The 12,973-nt window shown below is 39.1% G+C and overlaps 2 protein-coding genes across 3 annotated transcripts in view; one reads left to right on the top strand and one right to left on the bottom strand.

The window, feature by feature from the left end:
- LOC107673668 (nyctalopin-like) overlaps positions 1–2,243 on the top strand; it is a 4,485-nt gene extending 2,242 nt beyond the window's left edge. For both annotated transcript variants that reach the window (XM_016467372.1, XM_016467371.1), the window contains exon 3: positions 9–2,243. In XM_016467372.1, the coding sequence (XP_016322858.1) occupies positions 9–1,396 (1,388 nt within the window). In that variant the 3' untranslated portion in view covers positions 1,397–2,243. The remainder of the gene's footprint in view (positions 1–8) is intronic.
- A 1,503-nt stretch (positions 2,244–3,746) lies between these two features.
- Positions 3,747–12,973, bottom strand: part of caska (calcium/calmodulin-dependent serine protein kinase a) — a 192,644-nt gene continuing 183,417 nt past the window's right edge. Inside the window, exons 24-28 of the mRNA XM_016467349.1 lie at positions 7,635–7,700; positions 7,459–7,539; positions 7,110–7,312; positions 6,300–6,383; positions 3,747–5,417 (exon numbers count right to left, since the gene is read on the bottom strand). Coding sequence (XP_016322835.1) covers positions 5,241–5,417; positions 6,300–6,383; positions 7,110–7,312; positions 7,459–7,539; positions 7,635–7,700 — 611 coding nt within the window. The 3' untranslated portion in view covers positions 3,747–5,240. The remainder of the gene's footprint in view (positions 5,418–6,299; positions 6,384–7,109; positions 7,313–7,458; positions 7,540–7,634; positions 7,701–12,973) is intronic.

The raw sequence follows: 12,973 nt of genomic DNA, 5'->3' as shown, positions 1-12,973 counted from the left end.
CTCTCCAGTGTACTTCCTCCTCCTCCTCCCCACTCATGTCCTGGCCCTGTGGGCCTGCACACACTCTTGCCCTCCCAGGTGCACATGTACCCAGGAGAAGAGCTGCAGCGTCCTGTGTGACCACGTCAACATGATGGACCTGCCCAAAGAGTTCCCCTGCAAGGCGTCCTCCATCAACCTGGACAAGAACAACATCAAGTTTCTGTCCGAGCGAGCCTTTGGCACCCTGCCTTCGCTCAAGACGCTCTCGCTCAACCACAACAACATCTCCTTCATCACGCCGGGAGCGTTTAAAGGGCTGCCCAACTTGCTGGAGCTCAAGTTGGCCCACAACGAGTACATCCGCTACCTGCACACTCGCACCTTCACGGCACTCAAGCGCTTGGTGCATCTGGACCTCTCCGACTGTAACCTGTTCAGCATGCCAGACCGCGTCTTCCTGGAGCAAATCTTCCTGAAGGAACTTCTGTGCTTCCAAAACAACTTTCGACGTGTTCCCGGTGCCATAAGGGGGATGGAAAACCTCACGCACATTTACTTGGAGCGAAACAAGATCGAAGCGGTGGCCTACAACTCTTTGTTGGGCCTAACCAACCTCAAGTACCTGAACTTACAGGAGAATCGCATAAACGTGATACACGATGAGGCCTTCAAAGATCTAGTGTGTCTGGAGAACTTCTACCTGAACGATAATCTGTTGGTCGACTTGCCCCAGCAGGCGTTCAAGGGCCTAAGCAACTTAAAAATGTTGAATCTGGGTGGGAACATGTTGACCAATGTCTCCAAAACATGGTTTAGTGACCTGGTGGAGCTGGAGGTGCTGTACCTGGATCGAAACCGGCTGTCCTATATCGAAGAGGGCGCCTTTGAGAACTTGACGAGCCTCATCACGCTGCACCTCAACAGCAACAATCTGACTTTTCTGCCCTTCTCCGTCTTCCAGCCCATCTATTTCATCGGCCGCCTGTATCTATTTCGAAACCCCTGGGAGTGTACCTGCGACCTGGAGTGGTTGAGGGAGTGGATGGAGAGTTATATGTTGGTGAGGGACATTCCTTGTGCATCTCCGTCTTCTGTGGCCGGCTTGGACCTGAGTGAAGTTGTCTATGCTCACCTGAACGCCACCTGTCTGGATCCCCCGGAGCTCAACCTGACCACGTCTCTTCCCGAGTATTCCACCGTGGAGAACAAGTTTAACAGCCTCATCTCCAAACTTCTACAGCAGGAGCTGAGGGAGGAGATGGTCAACGTCACGGATGGTCTGAGGAATGGCACCCAGCAGGACCCTGCCGAGAGTCAGGTTTCTTCTGGACGTGGACTGTCTGGAGATCCTCAGATGGTGTTTCTTCTTGTGATTCTTTTTCAAGTCCAGATTGACCGCTTTAATGCCTCTTGAGAGTCTGGTGAATCGCGAAAGGGATTGAAGCGCATCCAAAAGTGGAAGTAATTTTCCAGTATGGGAAATGTTTGGGTTTGCGTTTGATCTATCTTGCCATGAGCGGTGGGTTTTCTCATGTTGAAAATGAAATTCTGGCAGATATCATGGAGTTGTAGATGATCATCTCTTTAAATGAATGGAAACTGGTCTTGAAGGGAAAGGATCATGTTTTAAGCAAATAAGACTGTGAAGGACTTTTGTTTGTTTTGCCAATGCAACGGATTGATTAAAGTATAACCGAAGGCCATTTTGTGAGAACTGCAACTAGTCGCGCGAATGTTTTTATATTATTTTTTATCTAGATTTGATTTAAAACATCGTAATAACGCATCTATAGTATGAATACGTTTGTGCATGTTCTGTTGTGTAACTTTGTAACATTTGTTGTGTAGGAGATTTATCTGCTAAAGCTTCTCGCTAACGTTTCACCAGATGGCATGACACGTGCTCTTTTGTTCGGTTCATTGAACTGGGCAAGTTTCCAGTTCTGGAAAATGCATTAGTCCTCCTATTGCGTAAAGCTTAAGTGCACTCGGTAACGGAAGCTGCTTCATATTGTAACCAAATGGATTGGCTAGATCATGGTGTTTTACTGTTATGATCCTATATCTTCACTATACAGAGCACAACGTGCACAGAATGATGCCATGCTTCTGAGCTACTCAATATATGAGATTTGTGTAAGAGACCTAGTAATTGTGCTTTAACACTGATTTTTGTTTAAGTGTGATTGAGATACTTTGAATAAACAAAGATCGTTACATAAATACTCAATAAAATGACTCCCAGGTGCAAAGTTTTGAAAGTGTGCTGCTAAACCACTGATGTGTTAGTTAAACTTCACAGTGCAAGTCCGGCAGCATTAGCGCCTTCGACTCTCAAAATAACATGGTGTTTAGAATCAAATCGAAATGTCAAGATAAAATTACCTCAGAAAATGCATTCATAAAGTTGAGCTCCTTTTTGAAATAATATGCTCTCATGGTACTGCAGCAGTTAATAATGCAACCTTGTCAGGTTATTCACTTAATACAAATAATGGTGCAGTAATTTTTTTTCTAGATTGAAAGTCTACTTATCTATTTGTGGTGAGACTTTCTTCAGCTAAAACTGGCAACTACACTTCAGAAACAAATTTGTCAATGTGTACAAGATAAAAGTTCACCATTTTGGTCTCATTTTCATGAAAAACAATTCAAACATGCAAAATCTGGCTCTGGTTTTTACATTCCATTGTTTCTGATGAGTTGCTTTTTTTTATGACCTCTAAAAGCATTTATTTTCCTCCCTGGCCTTTATATCTGTGTCAATCAGGGTTCTGCAGGTGAACGGTGTCATTCATGTGTGTATTTCATCAACTGGGAAGGCAGCATTTCAACCCTCTGTTCTTGATTGTGGCACAAACAGTGATGAGAAGCAGCTCTCTTCAGGAGGAACAGTTTGTTAGTGAGCAGGAGAAAGTTCAAGACGACATACCCCGACCCAGCTGGAGGAAGGTGATGCCAAGTGCCCTTTAGTTGTGCCTCCTGGGATTAGAACGTAAATAAATCCTGCTTCTTTGTATGTGACCCTGGACCACAAAACCAGTCTCAAGTAGCAAGGGTATATTTGTAGCGATAGCCACAAATACATTGTATGGGTCAAAACGATTTTTATGCCAAAAATCCTTACGATACCAAGTAAAGTTCATGTTCCATGAAGATATTTTGTAAATTTCCCACTGTAAATATATCATAACTTAATTTTTTTGATTAGTAATATGCATTGCCAAGGACTTCATTTGGACAACTTTAAAGGTGATTTTCTCAATATTTTGGTTTTTTAACACCCTCAGATGATGTATAAATCTCAATTTCAAAAAATGTACCCTTATCTGGTCCAGGGTCACATATATGAACATTTATATTTACCTCTATGACAGTACCAAAATACACTACAGTGTTTTTTTTTTATGAATTATTTTATTCAGCAAGGATGCATTAAATTGTTTAAAAGTGACTAATGACATTTATAATGTCAAAATATTTCTATTTAAAAAAAATTGTTCTTTTGAGCTTTCTATTCTTTAAAGAATCCTGAAAAAAATGTATCTTGGTTTCCACAAAAATGCAGATATTTTCAACATTGATAATAATCGTATTGATAATGTGTCTTTATCACCAAATCAGCATATTAGAATGATTTCTGAAGGACCTGGAGTAAGGTTTACAGGAATAATTTACGTGTTTAAAAATATTAAAATAAAGTTATTTAAACTTGTAATAATATTCCACAATATTCCAGTTTTACTGTATTTTGATTACATAAATGCAGCCTTGGTGAACATAAGAGACTTCAAATAAAAATCTTGAATATTAGCGTATTGGAAACTTTACACGTGTAGCAGCGCACTAGCTCTCGGTTTCTATTGCATACAGAAATATGTCCGACACACAGCACCACTGGTCAAGCAAACACCCACTCTGCGTCGCTCTCAGACACATAACTGGGCACTGATCCCGACTGCAGTCACTCAGAGTCAAGCGGGCAGGGCGTGACCTACCACAGCTGCTGGGAAAAATCCGGAAAAACAAAACGGTAAAAGAGGAACCAAAAGTTTTCCATTGGCCCGTCTCTGCCAACTCACACAGAGAGGCCGAGCAAAAGAGCTGGATGAGCAACACAGAGCCGAAGACAGAGGAGATCTTCACCACATAAAAGGAAATATATATATAAAAAAAAAAATCTGCTCCGTCATCGGCAGAGCCATTTACACAGGGCAGTTTGAGTAAACGGTTTGTCATGTACAGAAGCATTCAGATGAACAGACCGTGTTGTCTTTTCGCTTTGCAGACCTCTTCCTCAAACAACTGCACAGAATAAAAATGGGATTTCTGAATCAACATTAATACTCTCAAACGACACATTTCTAAACTCATTTTCATCCTGAGCCCCTTAATCTTACAACAAATAAAAATGTTGACCATTTACAAACACATTTTACTACAGGATTGGTAAAAATAAACTGTTTACAAAGTTGCCAAAATGCAAGAGATGTGCATAGGTCTTTTTTTTTCTTTCTCTCCTCGTCACCGGCTCCAGCTGTTTGAATGTGTTCATCCAGACGAATGGAATGTTTTCTGCTGTGGGTGATGGTCTGAACACAGCTAACACTGACAGCATGGACGCTCGTGAATGTTCACATGCATGAGATCTCGTTCAAATCTCTAAAACATCTATGTGCGTCTTTAGAGAGACAGTATCCACGTGTAGAGGAGGGTGAAATGGGAAAAACGAACCAAAAAAAGTCAAAGGGTTGAAAGCTGAATCGCAGGGTTGTGCTAAAGCAGCTGGGCTCTGCCGCATGGATAATGTGGGATTATGTATGATGGACGGCTGGACAGATGAAAGCTGTGAGAATTCTGTTGTAGGAATACCACACTTTCAGTCTGGTACTAAAGCAATATGGGCATAAAAACTATAAAAATATTCCTTTCAGGAAAATGCGTCATGTAGGATACTGTCTCTTTAAATCAAACGTCTACAAAATGTTGCCTCCTAGCTATATAGATATGACAATATTTAGTCATTTATTTTATAGATTTTTTTCATTAATACAACACTAGGTCTAGGTAGTCTGTGAGGGGCCAAGACTGGGCTCACTGCAGGTACATCAATGTTGTTGTTAAACGTCAGAGGTGGGCTTCTGTTTACATCATGGGAAAGTTGCAAGTTTTTTTTCTTCTTCTTCTTCTTGCAGAGATGCGCCGCAAAGTATGAGGTTATGAAGGGTGTAAGATTACAGGTTGATGGGCTTGCTGTTTTAGTAGACCCAGGACACTGGAACCCACTGGGCCGTGGTGCAAACCAGGTCTATGGCTTCCTCCAGGAGCCGAATAGTCTCGTCAATCTCATTATTGATGATGGTTTGGTCAAAATAGTGTGCATATGTCTTCTGGAGGATCTCGGACTCCTTCTGCAGCCTCTGTAATGACTCGTCCTACAGCATGAAAGAAGAAGAGTAAGTAAAAGAGATGATGAGAGGGAAAAGGGCCTTTTGAAAGGATAATGGATTAATTCTGATAACGTGCCCATGTAAGAAAATTTCATTTATGATCCTAAAGATATAAAAGGAGGATTGGAGAGTTGGGAAGGATGGTACTAGTGTATATATACAATATCATTCAAAAGTTTGGGGTCGGTAAGATTTTTTGTTGTTATTGGGAAAAGGCTCTTATTCTCACCAAGCCTACATTTCTTTAATAATAATGCCAAAGCTGAATTTACAGTAGCCATTACTTCAGTCTTCAGTGTCACATGATCCTTCAGAAATCAATGTTGAAAACTGTTGTGCTGCTTCATATTTTTATTTAGTCTTTTTCCCCTCACTTTTGCAAAAATGTAATGCATTCTTGTTGAATAAAAGTATTAATGTCTTTAAAAAAAATTGAATTAAATTAAAAATGTTTAAATTAAAAAGTTAAAAAATACTGGTTACTGAACCAAACTTTTAAATGGTAATAAGTACTAACATGTGGATCAGGGTTTTCTTAAAAACAGCCGTCTGTCCAATTGACCTTAGTTATAAAGGTCATAAACGAAGTGGAACATGTTTGGGAAGAGCTTTGTAGGCACTAGGTTCTAGTTGACCATACTCACAGGCAGCTTCCTGCACCATCTGGGAAGCTGAGCGTGATGTGAGGAAAGTTAGAAGAAATTAAAAAACATGCCAAAAAAGGTGCATGCAAAAAGAAAGAAAGAAAGAAAGAAAGAGCGGCTAAAGAAAGATGTAGCTGAATGAAAGAAGGAAGAGAAGTCAGGTGGAGTTGTTCTGCCAGTGAGGTGACAAATGCCATGGCATACTGAGAACTCCTGAGCTCACCTCGTTCATGCCGGGAGTGATGGTTGGTGCAGCAATGAAAACCACATAGGGAGCAAATTCAGCTGTCCGTAAAACCTTCAGTGCCTGAGAAAATTTGAACACAAGACAGAGTTATTACACTACATTTCTTATGTCCCCATCATATGTGTCTAAATATATTTGAGATATGATATTAAATGATGATTAAGATGCAATCAAATTTGTCAGTTTTCTTTTAGCACAATATCAGTTTTGAATAATTTCACTTGGATCGGATCATGTTGTTAGTTTTGCAATGCAACTTTTAACTTAAAAATTATTCTAGGTGCTTGTCTAGTTCTTTTTTCCTCTAACTGAATTTTTTTGTCTTAACATCACTTTCCTTTGGTCTTTTCTAACAATAACCGGTTTTCTAAAGACTTCATCCTGAAGGGTAATGACATTATTTATGGTATGCAAATGACACTAACATCAATTAGATTTGATTTAATAAAGTTTTGTGGTATTAGATGGTTTATATCAATCCAAAACATTCCATCTTGTTTGATAATATTTAATAGTTTAAATATCTAAACTACTATCAAGTTGACACTGTAAGATATATCCTAATTCCTCACTAAGTAATGGTTAACTGACCTTAAGTCTTTATTTCCATCTTATTAAGTCTCATCTTAATAGTGTTCTTTGCATAAATAATAAAGTTATAGCAAAGTTTAAGTTCCTGAACTTAAGCAGAACATATTTCTGAAAGTATGCAATACCAAAACTGCATAAGAGGAATGACCTACAAGGTTAATGTTCAACTGTCTTCTAGGGCAGTTAAAGGTTCACCTGTGGCTCTACGTCCAGTATGGCTACGAGTCCCTGCTCATGGATCTTGCGTATTGTCTCCAACCGCGTGCCGTACATCGCGTCCTCGTGGCTGCCGTACTCCAGGTAATCGTTGTTGGAGATGTCCTGCATCATTTGGTCGTGGGATACAAAGAAATAATTCTTGCCGTTCTCTTCATCTTTCTTTGCAGGTCTGGTTGTGTCTTTTGGGGCAGAAATGAGTGTGAGGTTATCAGTTGAGCAGTAACCAATTGTTGTCTGTCGGGGCAGAAATGAGTAGGCGGTTATCAGTTCAGCAGAGACCAATCACGTGGACTGTTAGAGACAGTGATTTGGGAATGTTTCTTACGTGGAATGGGATAAGCAAATCTGTCTGGGTGTTTGGTGATGAGTGTGTTCTTGATGTGTCTTCGGCCAACACCGTGAGCACCTGCCAGTCGACAACAAACCACACATGTAAGAGACATGCTTCATGCCAACTAACAAAGGTAAGATGTGGATTTGAACCAAGATCTACATACACACCTAGTAAAACTAATGTTTTCCTCTTGAATGCTGGCAACTTCACTACTTCCTCATATGTGACCAGATCTAGTTGATCAAACACTAAAAAAAAAACAACACCACAAGATTGTTATTTAATAGTAGGGAGGGATTGACCTTAAATTTCAAAAACGGTTTGCTGTTGTCATTAGACTACCAAAAAACAGTTTTAAAGTAAAAAAAACAAACAAATGTGGAATCTTACAAAGGAAGGGTGGATGTTTTTGGGTAATTTGTTCTCTGTTTTCATTGGGACTATGAGGACTGCATGTGTTTTGGCTGCTTATGTAATGCTACAGGCCTGATGGGGGATTTGATACTGTGTCTGACTGACATTCAATCTCCACTGCAGCAGAGTGGCTTCATGTATCAGTGTGTTCAAATGCAGCACAGAAGCCGAGCTGAGAAAACACATCCCAGCCACTCACACTTGGCATTTCTGCATATTCAAACTTGTCACCGATGTCAAACATGGAGATATTTTGTATGCACATTTCCTCTATTTTTACATTTTACATTACCATTGCCATCATCTAATGCACAGTTAATATTTAAAAACACTATGAATTTAATAACACTTGTTAACACTCTACATTATAATGTAATTATGCTGAAATTTACTTGCAGCATTTAAAATGTTTGATTTTACGGTTTTGTGTTTTTTGGGGTCTGTAAGATTTTTTTTTAATGTTTTTGAAAGAAGTCATATTCACCAAGGCTGCATTTATTTGTATAAAAATACAGTAAAACAGTAACATTGTGAAAAATTACAACAATTTAAAACGACTGCTTTCTATTTTAATATAGTCTAGGGTGCTTTCACACCTGTAGATTGATTGCTTTGTACCGAAACAGGGATTAAAATTATTACAATGTTGCTTTTAATTCTTGGTGCGGTTCGCTTTCACATGGCCAAGTTTCTAAACGGACCAAATTTGTTAATACAAGTCACGCGCGAGTAAACTGTTGTCTCATTGGTCAAAGTTCCACGGCTTATTTTCCGGGATTCCACTTAGCTGTCATCTGTCAGGATGGAACAATAACAGCTTCGCGGGCTTATTGTTGTTGTTGTTTTGTAGCTGTCCTTATAATAATTTATCATTTTGAGCAGGAGTCTAGGATTGATTGGGAAAACATTTTTAAAATGCACCTACTACAAAGAAGAGCAATAAGACGGCATTATAAAATAAAAAAGTGCGCTTTGATTTTTGAATGGCAAAGACGTGCTCACCCACAGACATTCACAGGTTCATTTTGAGGTATTAGCAAAACAACAAAGCTAATGCTTTTCACGGAACTTACGTAATTGCCCATCATAAATTGTGATATAGCCTGGTTCGTTGGTCCGTTGGATCGGATTGCTTTCTCACTACAACCGAACCGCTCCAGAGTTCGTTTTCAATCGAGCCGAGACCACCTCGTTCAGGAGATCTCGGACCGATTGTTTTGGCGCGGATCCGAGCGCGATTGCAGTGTTCACATATGCCCAAACAAACCGAGCTAGGATGGGGGAAACGCGCCAGGTTCCGAAACAACAGGCTAGGTGTGAAAGCACCCTAAAATGTAATTTATTTATTTGATGGCAAACCTGAATTTCTAGCAGCCACTACTTAAGAAATCATTCTAATATATCTTACGGCCTCCTAACTTTTGAACAGAAGTATATTTATCCAACAAAATGTATAGTGAATGTGCAAAGGAGAATTAAGAAGAAGAAGATTATCAATTAGATTTCAGTCATCACACAAAGCCATGATTGTTGCATGGACTACTTCTATAGTGCTTTTTACAGTTTTTTGGTCTCTATGAATGGAAAAAAAAGCAGCATGAAACAGACACCTGTTAATTTTCACAGTTAGATACTATCACTAGTAATGCTAGCATAAAAATGAGAAAACGTCTGATGGGCTAAAACGATGATTCCTCTGAAATACGACTGCACTAAAGGACAAAGTATAATTTATTGCTATTGTGAACTTCCATAAAGCTATAGCACTTAGCCTTTTCTACCACAGTGTTTCAGTTGCATAATGAGTAAAACTGGCTGCAGTGTGCATGCGGGGGTGTTTTGGGGGAGACAGCATTGGTGTGTGCAGGAGACGGTGAGTTGACTTGGCAGTGGGAAACGTGAGCCATCTGTGTCATTTCCACGTGAAATGTGATTTCAGCACTCATCTCCCTCTCTTTCGCTTGAACTTGAGCATGCAGCTCTATATATGTAGGCTGTTTAATGGATTTGCACACAGAGAAGCCTCATGTTGTACTGTGGATCAGTGGATATAGGTGCACAGGGTTCAGAGAATAGACTTTAAAATAAACTAAAAACACAAAGCACAACACAACAAAGTAAACCACAAATACCACACAAACATCAAAAAAAGATCTTTGTTCTATTGATTGAGAAAAATGGAGGTTGCTAATAGGCAAAGATGGTTTCGGGGTTAACAAAATCACCACAGCAAAGGCATTGAGTGAGACAGAGACAGACAGAGAAAGAGAGAATTAAGCACAGAGGCTGTATGGTACAGCAACACAGTTACTTACATGCACAGAGGCCATTGGTAGATAGACAGCATGTAAAATGGACAGGGGAGGGGGGGTCATTGAGTTATGGCTCAGTTAACAGAACATCAGTAAACAAACACAACAACAAGCACGCCCAAAGCTGTGATGCTCGAAGCACAGAGACATGATGGCCATCCGTGAGCTCGGGCTGCTCTGGATGGGGCGCTTTCAGAGCATGTGAGACGGCGCTGCTCTGAACAATGAAACATGCCTCTGACATTCACAGCAATGCACTTGCATATCAAGCCTGGAATCTGAAAGCTGCAATTAAAGGGTGGAATTAAGAGGTTTTTCTGATAATCTGCCAAAGTATTATCATTTGCAGTCACAGTATGAATAATGTTCTATTACAGCAATGCTATACATCATGACATATGTGGACATGTGTATATATTACATAATCATGTGGTAATGCCTATTCATAATCCAGTGAATTAAAAACTTGGCAGATAAAAGCTACATAATATTATTTATTATTATTTTTTCTGAACTTGTCACACAAACCAACAGATCATATTATTCTTAACAAATGATAGTGATAGTCATGTCTACCACAGAATAAGCAAAGCAAAATCTCTACTGGCTGACACATTTCTACCATCCATCTGTATCATTACAGCTCTCCTTGCTATATGGTTACTAGAATGTTGCTCGGTGGTTTCTTAGAAGGACAACTCAAGTGTCCACCACCAAACCCACCTCCTTCAGTGTTCATGCATGTATACATTAAAGTTCCAAAATTTGGGCTCTGTAAGATTTTGTTTTTGAAAAAAGTCTCTCATCCTCACAAAGGCTAAATTTATTTGATAAAAAATGCAGAAAAAATATTGTGAAATATTACAATTTATAAGAATTGTTTGCTATATTAATGTATTTTAAAATAGAACTAATTCCTGTGATGGCAAAGCTGAATTTTCAGCAGCTATTACTCCAGTCTTCAGTGTCACATGATCCTTTAGAAATTGTCCTATTATACTGATTTGGTGCTCAAGAAACAAACATAGGATCAATGTTGAAAACTGTTTAATTTTGTGGAAACCATGATACTACTACTTTTTTTTTTTTTTTTTAAACATCCTCTGTATTTAGTTTTCTAAATTTGGCACAGAATTTTTTTTTTCTCTTAACGGGTATCATGTACAATTATATTTTGACATATACGTTACCATCTTAACACAAATAAAGGTATGGGGTGAAAGGGAAAAAAGGAAAGAAGAAAAAACAAGTCATGGTGGTGGGGTTAGGGTTCAAATCTAACCTTTTCAAGTTAATGGTGCTGCATAACGATACTTCTTTTTTAAAAAGATTCCTTAAAAACAGCATTTATTTGAAATATACATTTTTGTAACACTAAGTGTCTTCACTTGTCACTTTTGATCATTTTAAAGTAGCCTTGATTTATAAAAACATTAATTTCTAAAAAAAAAAAAAACACCTACTGATCCCAAACTTTTGAACAGTGGTGTATGTTCTGTGTATGTTTTTTTCTGTTTAATTTTCATCTGCCAGGTGAAAATTGTAAATTCAATCACTCCAAAAAGTAATAGCAAATCTCTCTGCATGATATTTATGCTTCATTCATGTATGTAGCACAAACTGTGCATTATGAGAAAAACAAGCAGTGTGAACAAACCTGAGACAAAATAAAAACAAACATAATCTAGCAGGTTTTTAATGATACAATGAAAAGTAGATTTAGATGATGTGTGTCAATGCTGAAATTACTAGGATTGAACAGAATAAAGGGAGGGGCTAACAGGACATCAAAACTGTACACACATTGAGCTAAGCCACTGACCCCCTTCTGCTTTCACACATAACTGAGAGAAGCACTTCCTGGCCTGTAGATACACACCTCTTTAAATAGAGGTCTATTTACTTTATAAACCTGTTGGTGCAATGTTGTTTTTTTGTCTCGCAAAGATGAAATTCTCCTGGTGAAGGACAAGTCCTTACCAACTGCTATCTACTGGAAAATCCCCAAACATATGTTTCATATTTCCCTTCCTAACCTTATCTGAACCTGCACATTATAGCTGGAAAAGCCCAAAGCACAACTGTAACAAAGCTCCTTGCCTTAGACAAACCCCACAAAATCAAAACAGTTTTAGACAATTAAACAATCCTGGAGGAATTTGGACGAGACCTGAAAAAAGGCCGTAATACCCCAAAGAGTCCCATTTCCTGCCTCACTGGCTAAAGCCTGTGTTATACTTTACGCATAAGCAATCCAGACGCGTACACGGACAGCGCGGACTACTTGTATTTATACTACCAAAGGCATACGCTGATGGTCCGCTCCGTGGTCGTGTTCCATATATGCGCAGTAGATAGGCTTGAACAGTAAACAAACATGTGAACAAACAATTGCCCACAGTTATTGCACATCTGGCTGTCTTTATATTGTTTTATCGACGGATTGTACAGGTCCGATAGCAACGGGCTTCTTCACACAGCCTGCGCATGCGCAGTTGGTGCTTTTGTAGCCTACTGACCGCGTACTTGTCCGCAGGCTCACAAAAAATGGGAGGCACGCTCATGTCCGCGCAGAGCCTCTGCGCACCAGTGTTGCCAAACCCCTCCCTCAGAAAATCTCTAGAACCACCCTCAAAAGTCTCAATTTTTCACAAAAAGTCGCCAAATATGAAAACAAAGTAAATACAGGTAAATTTGGTAAAGGTAAAGGAAAGTAAATATATATATATATATATATATATATATACATATATATATATATATATACTTTACAAATGATG

The sequence above is a fragment of the Sinocyclocheilus anshuiensis genome, unplaced genomic scaffold, assembly GCF_001515605.1.
Source record: "Sinocyclocheilus anshuiensis isolate Anshui unplaced genomic scaffold, SAMN03320099.WGS_v1.1 scaffold628, whole genome shotgun sequence".
In the NCBI taxonomy this organism is placed as follows: Eukaryota; Metazoa; Chordata; class Actinopteri; order Cypriniformes; family Cyprinidae; genus Sinocyclocheilus; species Sinocyclocheilus anshuiensis.
The sequence above is the reverse complement of the archived record's forward strand: the minus strand, read 5'-3'. Positions and strand labels throughout refer to the sequence as shown.